General features: G+C 44.6%; 1 protein-coding gene across 1 annotated transcript in view; it reads left to right on the forward strand.

Annotated features, from left to right (window-relative positions):
* Positions 1 to 22292, forward strand: part of DHRSX (dehydrogenase/reductase X-linked) — a 984710-nt gene that overhangs the window by 191881 nt on the left and 770537 nt on the right. The window contains exon 2 of the mRNA XM_078657613.1: positions 16792 to 16899. Within this exon, the coding sequence (XP_078513739.1) occupies positions 16792 to 16899 (108 nt within the window). The remainder of the gene's footprint in view (positions 1 to 16791; positions 16900 to 22292) is intronic.

A 22292-nucleotide genomic window follows, 5' to 3' on the forward strand; every position in this document is an offset into this window, starting at 1 on the left:
AACACACTGGATGCTGGATACATTCTTCTGACTATTTTAAGCATGCTGGATAAAGAAATGGTTTTATAAAAGCACAATATTTTGAATAATAGACGCAGTTCTTAACCCCTTGGCTGCTGCCGTCGGCCAACGGCCGTCACGTGCACTACCTTGGTAGTGCTGCGAACGTCCGTTGGCCGACGGTGCCCCACCCTGTTTTTCGAACGTTCAGCACTGGGGCTGAACGTTCGACGCAGCCAAGGTGTTAATATGCGTCACAGTGCTTGGTTGATAGGGCCGGAAGTCCCAGCACTGCCAAGATGGCTACGGTTGAGAAGGGTGTTAGAGTTAGGGAAGATGTATCTAACTTATCTAATGGAGGTTCTGACTTAAATGAAATAGTTATGCATAATACTTTGCCATTACCTTGCCAAAATAAACAGGATGCTATTGTAACTGAGAGTAGCGCAGGACAAGCAGAAGCAAAGAAAAGTCGTTTCATTAACCTCCCCCCTGACTGTGCACCGTATGTGGTCGTTTTAACCAATGTGCCACCAATCAAAACCCATCCTGGGCAGCAACAGCATGAACCACATGACTCTCTTAAAAACAAAACAGTCTCATGGTTGCACAGGCAATGTGGGTTTCCTATAGCTTATTCTGACCAGATTTTATCCACTAGGAGGGTAAACTGGATTGGTAACTCTAGTAAGACTTGTAGGGGTGACTGTGTCATTGTTAACTTTAAACACCCCCAACATGTTGCCACAGTTTTACTAAGAGCTGCCTCGCTATCATACAATGAGAATAGCGTTTGTGCTCGCCCACTTGGTTATTTCTATAGTCACTTAATCAAAACACCCCCAGTGAATAACAGAAATAGACCTATCACACCTATTTATCGTCCTCTCTTTGAAGTTCAAACGCGAAACAGGTACGAAGCCCTAAGTTCCTTGGACTCAAATGATTGACGCTTTAAGGATCACAGGCCCCCTGTGTGTGTGCCCATAAATAGCATGATTCTAGCCTGTAGCGAGGCGACCGATATTAGTAAGGAGATTGTTTACCCCGAGCAGGTTTGGACGGTTGACCAGAATATCCACCCAAATAGACAGGTGTTAACGCCCAGCAAGGGGATTGAATCAAGTGAGGAGCAAATACTCCTAGAGCTAAACTTGACTAGCGATCATAATGTGGCCGGCAACTGTGGGGAGACTTTAAATGGAGAGGGTGGAGATGACACAAAAGTTATTGATGCACAGGACGCTGTAAAAAGAGCTGGCTCCTTAGGTTTTACAATTGTTAGCTGGAATATTGCCGGACTGAAGTCTAAGGGGAATGTTTTGGGCTGGAAGAGTTTCATCAATCGCCACGATATTATTTGTTTCCAGGAAACATGGACCAGGGATGAGGTTAATTACGAGGGGTTCGTCACTTACAATTTAGTGGCGCAGGCATCCACCTCAGGGAGAGCTAAAGGCGGCCTCTTGATACTGGCCTCTATCAGCTGGCAAATTATAGTTAAAAAATATTTGATTGTGGGTACACATGGACAGATTCTTTGGCTCGTTGATGACCAAGGGTGTAACATTCTGTTAGTCAACTATTATAATAATGTGTTTGACAATACCAGGACGACTGTAGTTAATGATTTGGCTAGCGCACTAGATCATCTTAGTTTAGAAAGTTGTGTTTTCTTTGATATTATTTGGGTGGGTGATTTTAATATTTCGCTATGTGAATTATCAACCCAAAAGGTATGCGGGGTTACCAATAATGATGGTTCGGATGATCTGCATTTCAAACATAATAGTTATGGTGAAACGTTGCATAAGCTAATGGGATGCTATGATTTGGAAATTCTGGATCCTGCTAAGGATGATAGGGGTCAGCCTATTCCCACTTATAAGAATAAGCAGAGCAGTTCAGTCATAGACCATGTGATTGTTTCCTCTAATATTACCCCCTTTTTTGCCCCTCCTAGGATTGAAGTTACATCTCTTAGTGACCACAATTATATAATCCTAGATTGCTCTCTTTGGGGTAAAATATATGTAGATACAGGAACCATAATCAACAATGTGGAACCCCATAGACCTAATGGGGTCCGATTAAGGTGGATAGGAGAGAAAGCCACAGAACTAATAAGCTCTATCGTCCAAGACAATCTGAACGATATCATAACTATCCTTGATAATAACATGGATTCCGAAAGGGTTTTATATGTTTTTAATTGCATTAATAAATCTATTGACGCCAGGATTACCAGACCGAAAAGAACCCAGATTAATAAAGGACCAGGTTGGTTTAACCATTCATGTACCAGCTTATTAATTGAGTTAAAACAAGAACTTGCGAAAAAGCCCAGGGACCCAGGTCCTATAACCAAGTTAAGACTAGAGTACAAGCAAGCACTGAAACGGAGGAAGTGCGAGCTACAACAGGAGGCCTGAGATTCCCTTAATCAAGCGGCGGAATTATCCAATAATACACTATTCTGGGCAACGGTAAATTCCCTGTTTCTTAAGGAGGAAAATATACCTGAGCTAACCTCCAATGTACCTAGCGATGGATGGGTCTCGCATTTTTCTAATATATTTGGCTCTGATAGCTGTATAGATATTAATGAAGATAGATGGCCCATTATACCCCTGGGGATAACGGTTACTGAAGTAGAACTTGGGATACGTGCAAGCAAGGGAGGGAAAGCCCAGGGACCAGATGGGGTCCCAATAGATGTATATAAGGCAGCACCAGAGATGTGGAGTCCCCTTTTAGCCATTGTTTTTAACGCAGCAGTCTGCCTTGAGGCACCAAAAACCTGGAAAGAATCGATCATAATCCCAATACATAAAAAGGTTAGTAGGGCGGATGTAAAGAACTACCGCCCTATTTCCCTTTTAGACTCTTCAGTCAATATTATGAGCAGAGTTATGCTGGCTAGATTAGAAAAGTGGATTGAGCAGGAGGCTATCTTGGCTGATAGCCAGTATGGATTCAGGAAGGGCCGGGGTACAGTGGACCAGTGTATAAACCTTGATCTACGGATCGGTAAATATACGGAAGCAAAACATGGCACATTATATCTCTGCTTCGCAGATTTAAGTAGCGCTTTTGATATGGTTGACCATTCCCTATTATGGCCAACCTTGTTAGAGCTAGGAGCCCCAAAGGGCATTATCTTTTTCCTTGCCAGGTTGTATCAAAAATTACAAACGTGTGTGCGCTACGGTACTAATGGGGAATGTACCCCCAAATTTGGTGTCAATCGGGGGATCAGACAGGGATGCGTATTAGCTCAGCTGCTTTTTATATTGTTTATTAATGAAATCGACACTATTTTAAAAAATTTAATTGCGGATGCCCCTAAGATCCAAGGTGTCCCTGTGCCAGTGTTACTGTACGCTGACGACGCGGTATTGCTCTCAAGAACTCTGCGGGACTACAGTGCTTGATCGATAGATTTTCCTCCTTTATTAGGGATAGAAAACTTACCATTAATAAGGGGAAAACCTACACCATGACCTGTGGGGCTAGAAGCAAATCTACTAATGCCTTTTTTATCGACCGTGAAAAGGTGCAACAAGTAGATAAATTTTGCTATCTTGGTATTACCTTCTCTAAAGACGGCAAATGGACTAATGAATTTCATAACATCAGTAACAAAATGGGCAAAAACTCGTATGGTGTTTTTAAATTTGCATCAGAAATGGGGATAGAAGGACAAGGGATATGTTACAAATATACCAGGCGAGATGTGTGAGCATTGCTTTGTATGGGGCAGGTGTATGGGGTCACAGACGTGATCCTAACTTACAGGAGGAGGAGAACACTTTCCTAAAAAAGCTTCTATGTTTACCCCCTTCCGCCTCTTTGGACTTGACACATCGAGAACTGGAAATTAATTTTTTAAACGATCTATTATCGCTGAGACCACTTATGGCTTGGCGCTCTATTTGGCTTCAGGAGGAAAAGTCATTCAATAGATCTATCATTGAGGACTGTTTATTATTGGATAAACATCAAAATATCCCTTGGCTTAAATATGTTGCTGATTGTTTTCTGGAAATTTTAATATTAATGTTTTGACTGATCGAACCGCCGCTTCTCAAATTCCCAAAGCTGAGCTAAAAGCCAAATTTCTGACTAGCAGATCGAGGAAACGGGCATCAGTCTCTGTTTTTTTGTTCACTGTCCCATTTTACAGTAAATACATTGTAAAGGAAGGTTTTCCAGCTTATCTAACTTTGGTGACTAGGCCGTCCCATAAGTTTGTGCTGACCAGATTAAGGTTCGGGGCAGCGCACCACTTAGTGGCCCAACCGAACCTTAAGAAACATCCGAAGGGGCCGTGTCTGTGCGACGGCATTTCTAAACAAAGCACCATACACTTTTTACTATTAAGTAGACTGCACATGAATTTTAGAATTGCCTATTTGAAACCTTTATTTGTCAAATATGGTGTATGTACAGTTAATCAGGCTATGAGTTTAATATTCAATCTGGAATTTGTCGGTCTGTTTTTATACTGCAACTTTTTTTAATCGGTCTATCAATGCACGTAAAAGTATGCTTTTTTAGAAATCTGTATATACTTTTTTATCGTATGTTTTTACTGATCAGAATTTTGAATCCTGTAATATTTATATAATGTATTTTTTTTTCTGTGTGCGCTTTTATGGTCATTTTCATATGTACCGAATAAAGCTTCATGAATTGAATTGAATTGAGTAAAGGTGATTGCCAGAGAATGGTTTAATTACAACGTAATTTCTTTGCTGTTTCATGCGGGCCCATGGTTAAAATGATGGCCAAGGCGTTAGTGGTTTGTGGGCTTAAATAGTAGAATTTAATCTGAATCTGTAATACCGAGTGCACAAAAAATGTTTTCAATAAAGCACTGTATCTCGATACTTTGTAAAATGCTATAGGAAAAGACAAAGTATGATTTATTAAAAAAATATAATAGGAAGAATAAGGTCTCTTTTGTTAAGACACTTACTCAGCCGCATTAAGCTGTACATCAAAGAAAGGTTTTACGAAAATGAGTCAGAAGATGAAGTTTTTATTATAAGTGGTGAACATGAAAGTCACAGATTTCAAAATATTGCATTGTAGGTACTTGTGACAAAGCTCCAGAATTTGTCTTACTTTTTTAACAAAGCCTAATTACATGCACTTCTTTAATTGGTGAGCACAAAAGCTGTAAATTAACAGCATTTTATCATGACACCACACAATTTTACACAAAAATGCAATTAGTAAATAGCATTGTGTCTCTCTGACAGGCAAAGGCATCCAAAACATACAAACCTACTAATCAAAAAAAGCAATAAATAAACAATTAAAATGCCATTAAGTCTGGAAAGTAAATACATCAAGAAACACACACTGGCTCTCCATTACATGCTATTCAGCATGTCCATCTGCAGTATAAGGAAAGGAGCACTCAATGCTTCAACAACAAAGGCAACTGCCAATACACGAGTCAATGTAATCACATACAAAATACCATAGTCTTGATGAACAGCCTTTCAATGCAAAGACAAACCATTAAAAACATATGAAAGACAATGGTTAAAGGTGACTGGGCCAAAACTATCTCACTGACTGTATTTCTAATTGTACTTTTTTTTTTACAGAAATTATGACATCAGGTCATCATAAAATCCTAAAATCTAAAGCTGTTTCTAGTCACTCCTAAAAAGCAGTGGTAGATGATGAACAATGTATAGCTCTTACCTCTGTAACATGTTCCTCAAATATATATGAATGATTATTGACCACCTAACATTCAGGAAACTACTAGATTTCCCTTTGCTTACAATAACCTTTTTACCTCACCCAACCCCCCAACACCTAGGTCCATGACCCGCAGCCCCTCACAACACTACCACTACTGTCTTGTCAAACAACATTTCAATGTTATGCTCTGCATCAGCCAATTCGGTGTTCACATCCATAATTGTAAGCCTACATAGCGCCTTCTTCTATTGTGCTAAGGTCACTTCTGCCTAATCATCTTTGTGTTTCTGTTACTCTACCCATCTGCGTTGTCCCCTCAGTTTCTGTTTTTCTGTGTATTTCTTTGAGGGTATCTCACTGGATGGTATCTCTTTCCCTCTCTACCTATCTGTCTCTCAGTGTTTGCTCTTTGCCTTATTCACTTTGTGGTAAATAAATAAATAATACCTCTATTTTTGGATGAATAAATGAATAACAGATAGCTCAATAAATAAGAGTCAAGATTCGAGGTAGTAGGAGTTTGCAGGTTTAATACAGCATAAGGACAGGAACAGGACAACCTGCATAGGAATAGGATGGCAGGGCCCAGCAGCTGCTGGGGCTGGATCTGGGATGAGCGCGCTAACATTTCATAACAATACACGATCATATATACTAAAACAGTTGCATTACAATACATACGATAGGCGGAGCAGTGGGTGTGATCAATAGCAGTCGCGAAAGATAAGGGTGAAAGTAGGTGTAACAGAGGCGTATACATAGACATGTGATGCAAACGTAACAGAATATGTCATGAATGGGGCGGGAACATGGAGGGGGCTACCTAAGGAGCCGGGACCTCTGACCTAATGGTGCGCGCAAACTGGCAATGACGTGTTACTAGGAGAAGTTGGGGGCTTCGAACTCTGTGCTAGGAGCAGAGACTGAAATCTGGAGAGTCAGGGCGACATGTACCTAAGCAGTATCTAGTATCTGATGTTTAGAGAACATGTTGATGGAATCCAAAAGTTATCGGGGTAAAGGCGAACAGACTCTAAGACTGGAGCGTGCATTACTCTACATGTAGTGCGTGATGAAGAATATTAAATGACCATTAAATGCAGTATTTCTCTAACGTGGAGACGTAAAGGCTAGACAATGACGGAAACTATTGATGCGATTCAGTAGCTTTAGGAATGCAGAGAAGGAGGACTAACTGATAACTGGAATCATAACATACTCTTGGCAGACTCAGAGGCAGAGCCAGGCTGAACCGGGCACTGTGAGGCAGGAAGTAAGTGAAGGGTCGAGGATACAGGTGGGGGCTGTATCGCTCCTCAGCGAGGGCTTCAGGAGACAGGAGCTGAAATCTGGTGTCCGGGCCCTTTTGAGGCCTAGGAACGGGGACTTTACAATGAAATAACGTGTACACTGAAAAACGTGGCAACGTAGCTTTACATAGGCCTGATATTCGTAGTATTCACGAGAACTGGAAAATAACATACTAGAGGTGGACACAACTGTAATTGCGTCATTAATCGAACATAGGGAATATATATGCATATTAATCATGCACAGATAACATATGATGGATGACGCGTAGGGACACAGAACATGGCAAAATTTACTTTTCCACATTCCCTCCTTGTCACTACGTTTACATCAGGAAACATCAATATTCATGATACCATCTATCATTTCATACAGTATCATTTGCTCGTCTCGAATTTTCTGGGAACGTGTTTTAGAACGGGGCTTGGGACTAGGAATACAAGAGGTAGCACAAATGCCGCAAATCGCAGGGCCACATTGTATACAGAGGCAGCAGCTGAATATGATCGCTACTGCAATACCTAGAAAGGACAAGACTTTCCATCCCCAAGCGGAAATTATAGTCCAGAACCAACCGGACCATGTCCAGGTGCCTGGATCTTGGTGTAACAGATGGGCAATTTTATGGAGTCTGGTTATAGCTGAATAAACAGACGGCGCGTTATTTGGAATGAAAATGCAGCAACTAGATCCGATGACTCTACAGGCCCCGCCCCTATCGGCCAATATGACGTCAAGGACGAGACGATTCTGGAGCACGACAATTCTCATAAAGGATTGTTCTTCGGTTAAATTACTTAGAGCAGAAGTAGTCTCAATTACTACTGCTTCGAGTGTTCTGGTTAATCTACGTATCAGTTTACTATTCACAACTGTACCTAAATAAGGGAAGACACCTTTATTGATATCTATATATTGTTCTAGAGCAGTTTCAGTATAATCGACAATCGGGAGGTTTCTCTTGTGTCTAGTATGTACTAGGTGGGAATTCCTATGGTAGTCGGGTGGGGCTAGGAAAACTGGTGGCAGTAGGAAGGCAATGTAACAGGTTCCCTCCCAATCGAGGGGCAGACGAACATATGCGGTCTGACCACAAATAAAATAAGAATGACGTGAAGCTTTGAAAATAGATTTCCCACTGTCACTATATTTGACAATAGTAGTACAATCACTATGTCCTACATGTACGGAACCATTATTTCTAACACATAATTCGCCTTTGACTGGTAGTACTGAAATAGCAGGTAAGTCTGGAGTGGAATCAGACTGAACATTCAGGACCATGAAATTCGAAGAATAATTACCTAAATTGTAAACTTCGTTTTCTAGATCTAACCCTGTTCTGTGGGGAAGACCTTGCTTGTCTGGAAAGCATGTACTGTTAAGAAAAGACATATCTGTTAAGGATGACGTTAACGTGGACCATGCTCCACACGAACCATTATGTGAAAATGGATAAGGAAAGAGTGGCAGAACTCCCTTCGGTGTCTGGAAAGGGGGGAGTCGACCACACACCCAACAATTAGTGGCATTGCTGGTCTGGTGTGAATAATGTAACATGCGGATGAAAGAATTGTTACGCATAGCGAGGCGGTAAGAGAGTTCATGAGGGGGCAGATCACTAAACGTGTGCTCTACTGTAGCATTAGAAGACATATTTACATGAGAAACTGGAAAATACAGGTAAAATGCATAACTGGTGCAGGAAATCATAATGCTGAGAAATAATATGAAACATAGAAAAACGATACATCGGATTGAGTTTTGACTAACTCTCTCACTATGGGGGTCTATTTTATACATGTCAGAAACCGGTCTAACCGTTTCACCTAGGGGAGGACTTAGACAATCAAACTGGCTGACTTATTTTACTAGACCTTAACTTGAGTTTATACTCCTGTTGCGGAGTTTTCTCTAACAGGGAGGGTTCAGTATCATTGTTCTTTGCGGGACAGTCCTTAAGAATAGTACTTTGGCAGTCCTTTGAATCCTGGGCAATGTTCTTTGAGACTGGCTTCAATCCATAAAATTTCTTTATATGCGAAAGATGCACCCAGCCTTTGCGTCCCTCCAACTTCACGGCTGTACGGGTGGCCAGGAGGACCTGTCGGGGCTCCTTCCAGCGAGGCTCCAGCGGACTTGAACGGTCGAAATTTCGCACTAGGACCATGGATCCTGGAACGATTTCATGCGGTGCCACCTCGGTATTGTCTGGAAATGCGGCGGCAACCTGTGAACGACAAGAGTTGAGGGCAGACATCAAGGAAGCTAGGTAATCTGTCAGCATATTACTTGAAACATCGGTAATACTTCGAGGTCTAGGAGTACCCCACATGTTAGGGGGGCGGCCGAAAACGACCTCATACGGGGACAGACCTGATCTGGAATGTGCGACCATGCGCATATAAAACAAAGCGACTGGCAGAGCTACGAGCCAGTCCACACCTTTCTCTTGACAAACCTTTGCAATTCGGATTTTCAGGGTCTGATTATGTCTCTCTACGAGACCGGCTGCTTCAGGATGGCGTACACAATGGAACTTCCACTGGTACCCTAACAAAAGGGACACATGCTTCATGAGTTCAGATGAAAATGGCTGGCCGTTGTCAGAATATACGACCCTAGGGAGTCCATAACGGGGGAAGAACTCACGAACCAACTGTTTGGCAGTGGTCGCGGCTGTGTAATCTGGAACTGGATATGCTTCTGTCCACCTGGACAAAGCGCATACAACTACAAGGACATACTTGAAACCTCGACATCGCTCCATCTGAATGTAATCCATCTGGAGGACTTCAAAAGGGTGGTCAGGGGGCTGGAATCCACCTTGTTCCACCGGGACACTTTTACCTGGATTAAACTGGCAACATATCATACAGGTACGGACTTTCTGCTTGGCTGCAGCTCGTAAATGCTTGTTGAACCAAATGTTCTGGATACTGTCTAACATGGCTTTTTCTCCTAAATGTGCTGGACTATGCGCAGTATTAATAATGACTTGAACCATAGAATCGGGGAGAAACCATGTGGCTTTTCCCTTTGTTACCCATCCCTGATCTGTCTGGACCCCTCCTTGTTCGGACCATTTCTTGATTTCCTCGGGAGTAGCATGTAACTGGATATCTATGACATCTTGAGTAGGGTCCTTAACTGTCATACAGGTAGTCGGATCTGGAGTGTGTGTCTGTGTCGGATTAACTGAAGTGTCTGAAGTCTGAGCTGTAAGCTTGGCTGTGCGATCTGCTAGATCATTACCTTGGGAAATGGTGTCAGTAACTTTCGTATGTGCTTTGCACTTCATGATAGCAATGGATGTCGGTAAATGTATTGCATCTAACAGAGCTTGAATAAGGAGACCATGCTGAATCTTGGTTCCATGAGAAGTCATGAAACCTCTCTCCTGCCAGAGCACTCCAAAGTCGTGTACGACTCCAAATGCGTAACGTGAATCGGTGTAAACATTAACTTTCAAGTTCTTGGCGTGTATGCAGGCTTGTGTCAGAGCAACTAGCTCTGCTGCTTGAGCAGACAGGGTGTCAATACGGTGTGTTTCAATAACTTCAGTGTCAGTAGTCACTGCATACGCGGCTACTAGTTCTCCTGTACTTGTTCTCATGCATGAACCATCCACATAAAGTGTCAGGTCTGGATCTGGTAATGGAATATCTGTCAGATCTTGTCTTGGCTTTGTCATGATGTTAACTACTTCCACACAGTCGTGTGTGACAGGATTTGAATTAACTGACGGTAACAGTGTAGCAGGATTTAGGACGTTGCAGCGTCTGATTTCTATGTGTGGCTGAAACAGTGTCAATTCATAACCTGTTAAACGTGCAATTGTCAAGTGCTGAGTTTGTGTTCGGTTTAAAAGAACTTCCACGGAGTGTGGAACCTGTACTGTCAGGGAGTGTCCTAATACTATGGAATCACTTTGTCTGATAGCTAGTGCTGTGGCTGCAACTGACTTGAGGCACGCAGGCAGAGCCTGGGCTACAGGATCTAATGTGCTCGAAAAATAAGCACAGGGCTTGTATTGTCCTGCTTGATCTTGTGTGAGGACAGATAATGCTGTATCTTCACGTTCAGTGACGAAAAGTGTAAAAGGCTTACTGTAGTTCGGTGTAGCTAGAACTGGAGCTTGGCATAGGGCTTTCTTTAACTCATTGAAACTAAGCGTATGTTCAGATGTCCAAGGGAGAACAGTTGATACGGCTGCCTCCTGTGTCGTTAACTGTATCAGTGGCTTGGCTAGAAATGCATACTGAGGAATCCATTGTCTGCAGTAAGAGGTAAGGCCGATAAAAGCACGTACCTCCTTCTGGGTCTTGGGCTGAGGAAGACTCGCTATTAACTGGATACGGTCTGGTGTCAACTGCCTACCCCTCTTGGACAGTAAGTGTCCTAAGTAGACCACTTGCTGGACACAGAATTGAAGCTTCGAAGGGGACACCTTGTGTCCCATCTCGGCTAAGAAATACAAGACTGTAAGTGAGGCTCGCTCGCAAGCACGTTCAGAACGGGCTGTGATCAGTAGATCATCAACATACTGGAGCAGGGCAGTGTCAGTTGGCATGTGAATGTTGTCTAGTTGTCTCTTGAGTGCTTGACTGTAAATACTAGGACTTTCTGTGAAACCTTGAGGAGCTCGTGTGAACATATAGCTCCTTCCATTTAAACAAAATCCGAAAAGAAACTGGCTGTCTGGATGAATGGGGACACTGAAGAATGCGTTCTTGAGGTCTATGACAGTGAAAAATGAAGCTTCGGAATCAATAGCTGTCAATAGGGAAGAGATATCTGGGACAACTGGATACTGGGGAATAATACATTTATTAAGTTCTCGGAGATCGATCACTAATCGATATACTGGAGGTGCATTTGGATCAGTACGTTTCATGACAGGAATGATCGGAGAATTACATACATTGACGTCAGTTTCTACAACTACTCCTTGAGCCATGAGCTCGTCAATAATTTTGGATAAGGCTGCTACAGCCTCAGGTGGCAATCTGTACTGTCTGATTCGTGGTAACACTACACCTGGCTTGAGAGTCACACGATGGGGTGTGATTTGCATAAAGCCAACATCAGTTGGACCTTGCGCCCATAGATGCTGCGGAACATTGGACAATCTCGGATCAAAATCTCGTAATACATAGTGACCCTTGAAGTCACGAAGAAACAATCGTATTCCCTCTGGGGAACAGCATATGACTGCACCTAATTCTTTCAGTGTTTTAATGCCTAATAGATTCTCTGGACATGACTTAGTAAGTAACAGATCAGTAGTGCGGGACAGTGGACCTACTTCTAGAGTAACTGGCTTTGATATTTCATTTACGATAGGTTTTCCTGAAAATCCAAGGGAAACATTTCTAGAGCCTGAGAGCGGAGCCCCTGGAACTTCGGCGTGACTTATAGTGGTCCTACTTGCCCCTGTGTCAATCAAAAACTTTCTGTCTTTCCCTAATACTTGACTGTGAACATAGGGACCTTCTTGATCTACAGGTATCTCGATGAGAGGCAAGCCTACCTCCCTCTCTAGGCTGTTTCATGAATATGGCTGATACTCTGGATACTCAGACTGTGCATACTGGTACATCTGCTGTGTAACATGCTGTGTTGCAGCGATAGGCTGCGGAGCGGTAACTGTCTGTGGTGCATTCTGTGACTGAGAAGTCTGTGAAACTTGTTCTTGTCTAGGCGGACGTGGTCTTTCTTTAGTCTTACCAGTAGCTATGTTGTGTTTCAGAACTGCACACTCGTTTATAAAATGACCTGGCTGTTTACAATAATTGCAGTTTCCTTTAACGGGAGCTGCAGAATGACTGGCTTGATTCGGACCCCTCTTCTGACTGTCTTGTGGAACAGATTGTGCAACTAGTACTTTCATTTTCGTGTCTTTCATACGTTTTCTCTCGTGATCTTGTTCTTCTCTGATTCTATTCTGGTGATATTGAAGCATCTGTAACATCTGGGACGGGGTATTAGCTTGCCAGGTACTTTCGACTTTCAAAACTCGGTTTTTAATTTGTGGACTTGAATTCTCGACTAATTTAGTAACAAAAAGATGAGGGTATGACTCGCTACTCGTCTTGAGGCCACTGTTTATGGTAAAACATTTCTCAAATCTGGAATAGTAATCACTAATATCTTCGTCTTGTTTCTGTTTACAGGCTGAGATTGCATCCCAGTCTTCTTTTCTAGTTGTCAATAACCTAGGCAAAACTTGTATTAACAATTCTGGTAATTCTTTACATTTATCTCCAAGACCGGTACCTGGTACTCGTGCCTTATCTTCGGCTTCTAGAACTGCCCAATCGATCTTTTTCTCTCCCACCTCCCATTCTTTTTCTTTGAGTTTCTCATATACCCCTGCGGGCAACAGGACTTTTAACATTTTAATAATATCTGGATACGTGTATTCTCCCATACGGAGCATGTCTTTTAATTCTCGGTGGAACCCTGCTGGATCTTTATCATGACAGGGAATTAACTTTTTCATCTCTAAGAGTTCCATCTTTGTGATAGGGGTGTAAACAAACACTCGTTGCATTTCACCACCGTCTGTCTTAACTGGATGCACTTCTCGTAACGGATTCTGTCTGTCTATGTAAAAGGGTTTACTTTCTGGGGGTGAGACATGAACAAAATGCGGGTTCAGAAACGTTCTGTATTTGTGGCGCTGTTCTAGAATGACACTAATCAAATCGGTACTTAAACCTTTCCATTTATACTGGAGTAACTCGTTCAGGACATCGTGTAACGGACCTGGATCAGAATGTTGACCCTCATACAATGTAATGAGGTGCTGGATCATATACATACCCGCCAGTCGTTGCTCGGCTGGGGGCATTTTTAGAAACATTTGTGCCACTATTTCGTCTGGAAAAGTGGTAGAATCAGTAATCCATCGGACTGCTGATCGGACTAGTTCTTGTTCATGCATAGAACTTAACTCACTATAACCGATTCGTGATTTCAGAATGTGATCGGTAGCTTGAAATACTTGTTCCAGAGAACCTTGTTCTGGTGCTGGATGATGAAAAATTGACTTGTGTTCTAGGCGCAAATGGCGATCTGGAAATCTAGATTTTCCTACATACGCTATTCTGTCGGGATTCTCGTCCTCTACCTCTTCCGCAGAGTCATTTTCTTTTTCGCTTACTTGTGCTTCTTTACGTTGTTCGTGTACCCTTATTATTTCTTTACGAATCTTCTTGTACGTACTCTCTATACTACCGATAGTCTTGTGCTTACCCTCGGCTATATTATCACTCCACCTTGTCAGGACTTTCATTTCGGCTCGATCTTTGGTCGGATAATCTTGTTCCCTTATTAGACAATTAATCAGAAACTTCAATATCATGAGCTGGACTTCAGCTTTTCTTTGGCACATGACGTCACTAATACTTTCTGGATCATTCCCTGTACGGATGAAACGATATATTCTGTCTAGATCTTCTTTCATGTCTGGTAGGGTGACTAGATACTCGGTCACCTTTCTCACGCGTAATGAATATAATACCATATTATCCTCGCCTGGGACTGGATCATAGCCACATTCGTTAAGGGCTTTTCTTATTTCTGCAACAGACTGATACCTGGGCGTACGCTGTGACGCTTGTGCATGTAATTCGGCTAACGTTAAACGCTTGTGTGGCGGCGGGGTTTGAGGAGGACCTCCCCCTGCGGCCCCTAAACTAGAGTCGTCTACTGATGCTCTTCGTCCTGGCAGAGTGGGAAATGGAAATGCAGGCTGGACTTGTATGGCGGGCTGGACCGGGGGTACCGTAACAGGTACTCCGGTGTCTGGAGGAGCGGGAAGTGCCTGATTTACAGGGACTGGCGGAGCGGGATTCGCATATTCTGGGACTGTGTCGTCCAAATAGGACGAGATGAAAATGTCAGCTGCGGTCGGTTTGTGACGTAGCTTGGTCGGAACTAATGGTGGCGGAAAGTTACTGGATGCCTCCGGGGACGCTTTTGGCAAGCCCTCGGCAAGAAGAGGATACATACCCTTAATAAGAGCATGCCTCTGTCTGTCTGACTGTTCGGCTTTAACTCGTTCACCAATCTCGATTAATTCTTTTTCTTGGGCTCGTTCTAAGGATTCTCTACTTAATTCTGACTTTCTGATTTCTTTTTCGGTTCTTTTATGAGATTCTTTGCGCCATAACTCGATGGCATCTTTCTGTGACTGTCTGGCTTTCTTTTTCCATAATGCTTCTTCTACTCGCATGATGCACTCGGCGTCCCATGTGCCTGATACGGGCCATCTATACTTTTCCTCTAACTGTTTGGTATACTCGACCCATAAATCTAGATACAATATGGCGCTTATGCCATGCTTCTGATACATAAAATGACCTGGCTCAAAAGGGGGAGGGGCGGAAGGGTGTGTTGTCACCTTTGCTTCCCCTAGCATTTGATGGGTTGATGAGAAAGTAAAAGCGTTTGCAGTTAATACTCAGGTAATGTGGAATAGCAAATCAGTGCAAGAAGGACAACTGATAGAGCTATGAAATAAAGGGGCGAATTTCTAAGGCATGCATAAATATATAGGTAATTAACGGCATAGCTCTGAGGGAGTGTGAATGTACAAGATGCTGCTCGTGGATAAAGGCATGCTGCATATGCGAAATCATGGAAGCAGCATGAGTTGGCAACAGTGGAAATGTGAACAGAAAAAGAGAGACAAAAATGAAGCACAAATCACAGGTATAGGCAGGCTTAAACGGGAGGGGGTGGGATTTGGTAATGGCCTGGCCGCCTGGCAGATAAATTACAGGTACACCATGCGAAATAGCATGATTTAAGAAGTTAAGGAAGGTGATGTTGTCAAAAGTAAGTGGAAAGACAAGGGATTTGGGTCTAAAAATAGGACATTTTAGTTACGAATAAAGAACGGCTTTCCAAGCCTTTGTACAGCATTGTAATACCCACTCAGTCTGTGCCATATGTATAGAAGCATATATATTCTTGTAAAGCAGTGACGCCTCATGCTGTTCCAGTATGCCAGATGTATGGCAGATGTTTAGTATACTTATTGACTAGGTACATGATTCACATTTACATAGATTTTTGTCATTTCTTTCATGGAGAATCATTGAAAATAGATCAGGCCCTTCTCCTGGATTTTATATGAAAACTCCCCAAATCCCCTCTTGAACCCTTCACCCAAAGAACTCTCCGCCCTATTGGACACTTCTGCTGTAAAATGCGGTGGGCTGTACCTGGAGAGAGTTCAGATCTACTCTGGGTTTCTGGGAGAGAGGTCGCTTGGCAAATGGAGTCTTGCGGGTGGGGCCAGACAGGCCTTTCATTCCACTGGGCATTTCCCCAGTGGGCTGGAGTCCTTTGCGGCCAGTTGTGAAAGCCCAGGATTGCTCCTGCTGCCTCTGTCATTTCCCCAGCTCTCTGACTTTAATTGCAGCTCGCAGGCGGAGGCAGCAAGAGACAAAAGAGAGGAAGGAAGGGGAAGGTAGAGAGGAAGCGATCAGAGTGGAAGAAGGAGAGAGGAGGGATGGATGGAAAGATAAAGATGGAGCAATGAGCCGAAGGGTCTGCCTTGACCATTGTTGCCAGGGCTGCTTTTGGTTACCCAGTCTGACCCTGCCTGTGGGCGAATGTAGAAGTCTTCAGCAGACAGTGTGGCACAGAAGGTGTGCTTTGAAGTTGCAATATGTATTTATTGGTTACTTTGCCACTGTATGATCGCTAAAGAGCACTGACATAAACTCTTCTCCTTCCTAGAAGTTCCAGTTCGGAAGGGAACCGTTGCTTTTGTGACTGGTGGTGCCAAAGGAATTGGATTCTATACTGCAAAACAACTGGCAAGACTTGGGATGCATGTAATAATAGGTGAATATTTTCTCTACTTGACTGTATATCTGTGCGTTCACAAGCATTGGCAAAACCAGTGCGTGTGGCCTTAATATCCAATTAATATAAACTACATTAGTGCTTTTCTGCGTCTCTATGTGTTAACACATTAACCCCTTAACTGCTGACCCTCTCAGTAATGAGCCCTTTTTGTCTATTTTGGGTAGTTCCCACTTGGGGCTCCATAACTATTTTTACACATAAGGTATCCTTGCCGAATTTGCATCCTTTTTTCCAACATCCTGAGGATTCTAAAGGTACCCAGGGTTTGTGTATTCCCCTCGAGGGGACCGAGAAAATATGCAAAATATAGCTTCATTTTGTGTACAATAGGAACAAGCATTTACAATGCAATAGGTCTCGCATTTACGAGGCTTTGAGCTATTGGCACTGTAAATGTGAATAGCTTAAATTCTCGCAAATGCGCTTGCACTTAATAGAGGTCATGCCCTTTTCTTTAGATGAGTCGAGTCTAAAGAAAGGGGCATGGTCTCTTAAGTGCAAGCGGGGAATGGGGCGCTTGAAAACAACTCACAAAAAAAATTTCGAAAGCAAAAGGTGTTGCATTTGCTAGAGTTTAAGCTATTGTCATTTACAATGCCGATAGCTCTAACTCTCCTAAATGCAAGACTTATGTCATTCCAAAGAAGCAGCCGCCATTGTCCCGGCTGCTTGGAAAGGGAAAGCGCACATGGCGTGCTGAATTTTGCTTCACAAAACGGGGTGGTGATGGACGGAGAATCTGAATCAATCAAACGCTCACACCCAGTCAAAAGATCTGGGTTGAATCCATCACCGTTCTTTAGCCCACTCTGCCACCCCAGTTCAGACATGGCTATATGCAAATCAGTCTGACCCTGTGCCTCATGGGAACAGTCCAGCCCGAACTGCCAAGCCATGTCTTCCCTGGACCGGAAACAAGCTTCCGAGGACCGGTTTCTGGCATTCCAGCCGTCTTCAGCCCGGCTTGCTTGAATCCAGTTGCAAAGTGAGATGCTCCGTCCATCACCACCCCCTTTTGTACCGCTTTTGGCCGCCATAAGTGTGGCAGGGTATGCTCAGACGTGAGTCCCTTGCTCACTTTGCCACTGGATTCAAGCAAGCCGGGCTGAAGACGGCTGTAATGCCAGAAACCGGTCCTCGGAAGCTTGTTTCCGGTCCAGGGAAGACATGGCTTGGCAGTTCGGGCTGGACTGTTCCCATGAGGCACAGGGTCAGACTGATTTGCATATAGCCATGTCTGAACTGGGGTGGCAGAGTGGGCTAAAGAACGGTGATGGATTAAACCCAGATCTTTTGACTGGGTGTGAGTGTTTGATTGATTCAGATGCTCCGTCCATCACCACCCCTTTTTGTACCGCTTTTGGCCGCCATAAGTGTGGCAGGGTATGCTCAGACATGAGTCCCTTGCTCACTTTGCCACTGGATTCAAGCAAGCCGGGCTGAAGACGGCTGGAATGCCAGAAACCGGTCCTAGGAAGCTTGTTTCCGGTCCAGGGAAGACATGGCTTGGCAGTTCGGGCTGGACTGTTCCCATGAGGCACAGGGTCAGACTGATTTGCATATAGCCATGTCTGAACTGGGGTGGCAGAGTGGGCTAAAGAACGGTGATGGATTAAACCCAGATCTTTTGACTGGGTGTAAGTGTTAGATTGATTCAGATGCTCCGTCCATCACCACCCCCTTTTGTACCGCTTTTGGCCGCCATAAGTGTGGCAGGGTATGCTCAGACGTGAGTCCCTTGCTCACTTTGCCACTGGATTCAAGCAAGCCGGCTGAAGACGGCTGGAATGCCAGAAACCGGTCCTCGGAAGCTTGTTTCCGGTCCAGGGAAGACATGGCTTGGCAGTTCGGGCTGGACTGTTCCCATGAGGCACAGGGTCAGACTGATTTGCATACAGCCATGTCTGAACTGGGGTGGCAGAGTGGGCTAAAGAACGGTGATGGATTAAAACCAGATCTTTTGACTGGGTGTGAGTGTTTGATTGATTCAGATGCTCCGTCCATCACCACCCCCTTTTGTACCGCTTTTGGCCGCCATAAGTGTGGCAGGGTATACTCAGACGTGAGTCCCTTGCTCACTTTGCCACTGGATTCAAGCAAGCCGGGCTGAAGACGGCTGGAATGCCAGAAACCGGTCCTCGGAAGCTTGTTTCCGGTCCAGGGAAGACATGGCTTGGCAGTTCGGGCTGGACTGTTCCCATGAGGCACAGGGTCAGACTGATTTGCATATAGCCATGTCTGAACTGGGGTGGCAGAGTGGGCTAAAGAACGGTGATGGATTAAACCCAGGTCTTTTGACTGGGTGTAAGTGTTAGATTGATTCAGATGCTCCGTCCATCACCACCCCCTTTTGTACCGCTTTTGGCCGCCATAAGTGTGGCAGGGTATGCTCAGACGTGAGTCCCTTGCTCACTTTGCCACTGGATTCAAGCAAGCCGGGCTGAAGACGGCTGGGATGCCAGAAACCGGTCCTCAGAAGCTTGTTTCCGGTCCAGGGAAGACATGGCTTGGCAGTTCGGGCTGGACTGTTCCCATGAGGCACAGGGTCAGACTGATTTGCATACAGCCATGTCTGAACTGGGGTGGCAGAGTGGGCTAAAGAACGGTGATGGATTAAAACCAGATCTTTTGACTGGGTGTGAGTGTTTGATTGATTCAGATGCTCCGTCCATCACCACCCCCTTTTGTACCGCTTTTGGCCGCCATAAGTGTGGCAGGGTATACTCAGACGTGAGTCCCTTGCTCACTTTGCCACTGGATTCAAGCAAGCCGGGCTGAAGACGGCTGGAATGCCAGAAACCGGTCCTCGGAAGCTTGTTTCCGGTCCAGGGAAGACATGGCTTGGCAGTTCAGTCTGGACTGTTCCCATGAGGCACAGGGTCAGACTGATTTGCATATAACCATGTCTGAACTGGGGTGGCAGAGTGGGCTAAAGAACGGTGATGGATTAAACCCAGATCTTTTGACTGGGTGTGAGTGTTTGATTGATTCAGATGCTCCGTCCTTCACCACCCCGTTTTGTACCGCTTTTGGCCGCCATAAGTGTGGCAGGGTATGCTCCGACGTGAGTCCCTTGCTCACTTTGCCACTGGATTCAAGCAAGCCGGGCTGAAGATGACTGGAATGCCAGAAACCGGTCCTCGGAAGCTTGTTTCCGGTCCAGGGAAGACATGGCTTGGCAGTTCGGTCTGGACTGTTCCCATGAGGCACAGGGTCAGACTGATTTGCATTTAACCATGTCTGAACTGGGGTGGCAGAGTGGGCTAAAGAACGGTGATGGATTAAACCCAGATCTTTTGACTGGGTGTGAGTGTTTGATTGATTCAGATGCTCCGTCCATCACCACCCCCTTTTGTACCGAATTTTGCTGCAAAGCACGTCGTGCCTGCAGTAGAAAAAAACTCACTAAAGAAATAGTGCTTACAGAGTAAATAACACAGACGGTGTAACAGCAGAAGTAAAGGGCCAGTCCTCATGGGAGGTTACAAATGAAGGCAAGGCGGACTTGGGGAGTGTACCTTCCGCAGATCTCTGGTAAAGACACAGACTTTATGACATGAGAGTTGACGTACCTGAATATTCTTTTCACAGTCTCTTTGCAAGTGAAGGGACAGCTCGCTCTCCAAACAAACTTTTTGCCACATTTATCACAAATTTGCATTCGTTTGTGTGTCACGGTTATGTGTTTTTCTAAATACCAGCGTGTGTTGAATACCCGAGGGCATTTTTCACAGACCAGTGTCTCTTTTTCTTCACTCTTAGTCTTTTCAACTGTGGCTTTCTGCTCTTTTGAAACCTTTTTCTTTTTCCGCTTAGTGGTTTCTTCACTTTTCCTTCGCTCACGCGTGGTACTGGAAGTAGGAGATGTGGTGGAAGTAGCTGATGTCACACTCTGTGTTCTTCTCACTGACAAGCTGGGCTCAATTACATTGGTCTTGCTACTCTCGTTTTCATCCTCATCTGCACTACTTCCTTCTGTCAGGTCCTCCTCTGTATTGTCCTCTTCTTCCTCCTCCTCATCTTCACTGCTGGCATTAAGGACAGATGAGTCTTTGGACTGAGAAGAAACACCAGTGTCACTTTTAGAGACATTTAACGTCTGGTTATTAAGGTTTACCTCCACTATGATCTGCTCCCTTTGGTAGCTTCCATCCTCTCCAGCCCATTCTGCATTATTCTCTTGTTCTCACTTCAATGCTTGTACTGCTGCATCTGTAATATGTTCTTGAAAGAAGGGCTGTACCTCGGTGTCTCCCAGAGGTGGCTGGACCAGTTTAGTGTCACCTAGCACAGGAAAGGGGCTTCCTGACTCCCTTTTGCATGTTTTGGTCATCAAGTCAAGTTGTTGATTGGCACCATGGTAGAACGTGGATGGCACTTGGCTCTGACGGCTATTCTCCTGTGCCATTCCAGGTATATGCAGAGCTTGACTACCAACTAGCTGTTTGCAAGTGTTGGCTGTAAAACTCATGAGGACTTCTTTGCCTTAATTAGCAGTCAGTCTCCAGAGAAGCAAATCTGCCTTTTTCCTATGGGAGGCAGAAAGGAATAGGTCTGGTAAGAAGAAAGTCGATTCCATCTATGCAACACAAAACAATGAATAACCATGACAAGCCAATTCAACATGTTCCTTTTCCCACTGTTGTCTCAGGTTCACACATATCCTGTTCCTGTAGGACCCCCAACAGTACCAAGTGTTTGGGGCTTGTTGATGAAAGAAGGCCCCTTGCTATGAATAACATGTCAGACTCCATCCCTGCATTCAGAAGCAAAGCTCAGTCATTCAAGAGATGACAGTAAAAAAAAAAGAAAACTTCCTGCCAGAGGCCGTGATGTTGAGATGTGCAGCCGTGAGCGTGCACATCCCGAAACCGGACGTTCGGGTGCGTGACGCCTGTTGTGGGGCGGGACTTCCGTCTTCTATGGGAAGCCCGCACCCACGGAGTGGCTGGCCCAGAGAAGCAGTACTGACGCGGGGCTACCATGCCTGAGGGAGAGCCCTGCGGTGGCTGCAGCTGTCAGGAGCGGCGGCTGAGGCTGCCGATGCGGTGATTGGGGCAGAGTTGGGTGGGGTGGGGTGGGGAGGGGAGGCAATGCGCGTGTGAGTGTGTGCGTGTGTGTGTATGTGTGCCTGTGTGTGTGTGTGCGTGTGCGCGCGCCGTCAGTGCATGCTAGCCAAGCGAAAGCAGGGGCTGTGTGTGTATGTAGAAGCGCGTCTGCGCAAGCGCGACTCTTTAGAAGCGCGTCCACAGACCTCAATCGGCGCGTGCCCCAGTCTGGACCACTTGGCAGGCAAGATGACCACAATAGATCTCGCTGGCGACAGCGCTTTCGCGCTGCATCACCAGCGAGACCTAAAAAAGTGCTCC

This window comes from Lissotriton helveticus, chromosome 8 (assembly GCF_964261635.1).
Source record: "Lissotriton helveticus chromosome 8, aLisHel1.1, whole genome shotgun sequence".
Lineage (NCBI taxonomy): Eukaryota > Metazoa > Chordata > Amphibia > Caudata > Salamandridae > Lissotriton > Lissotriton helveticus.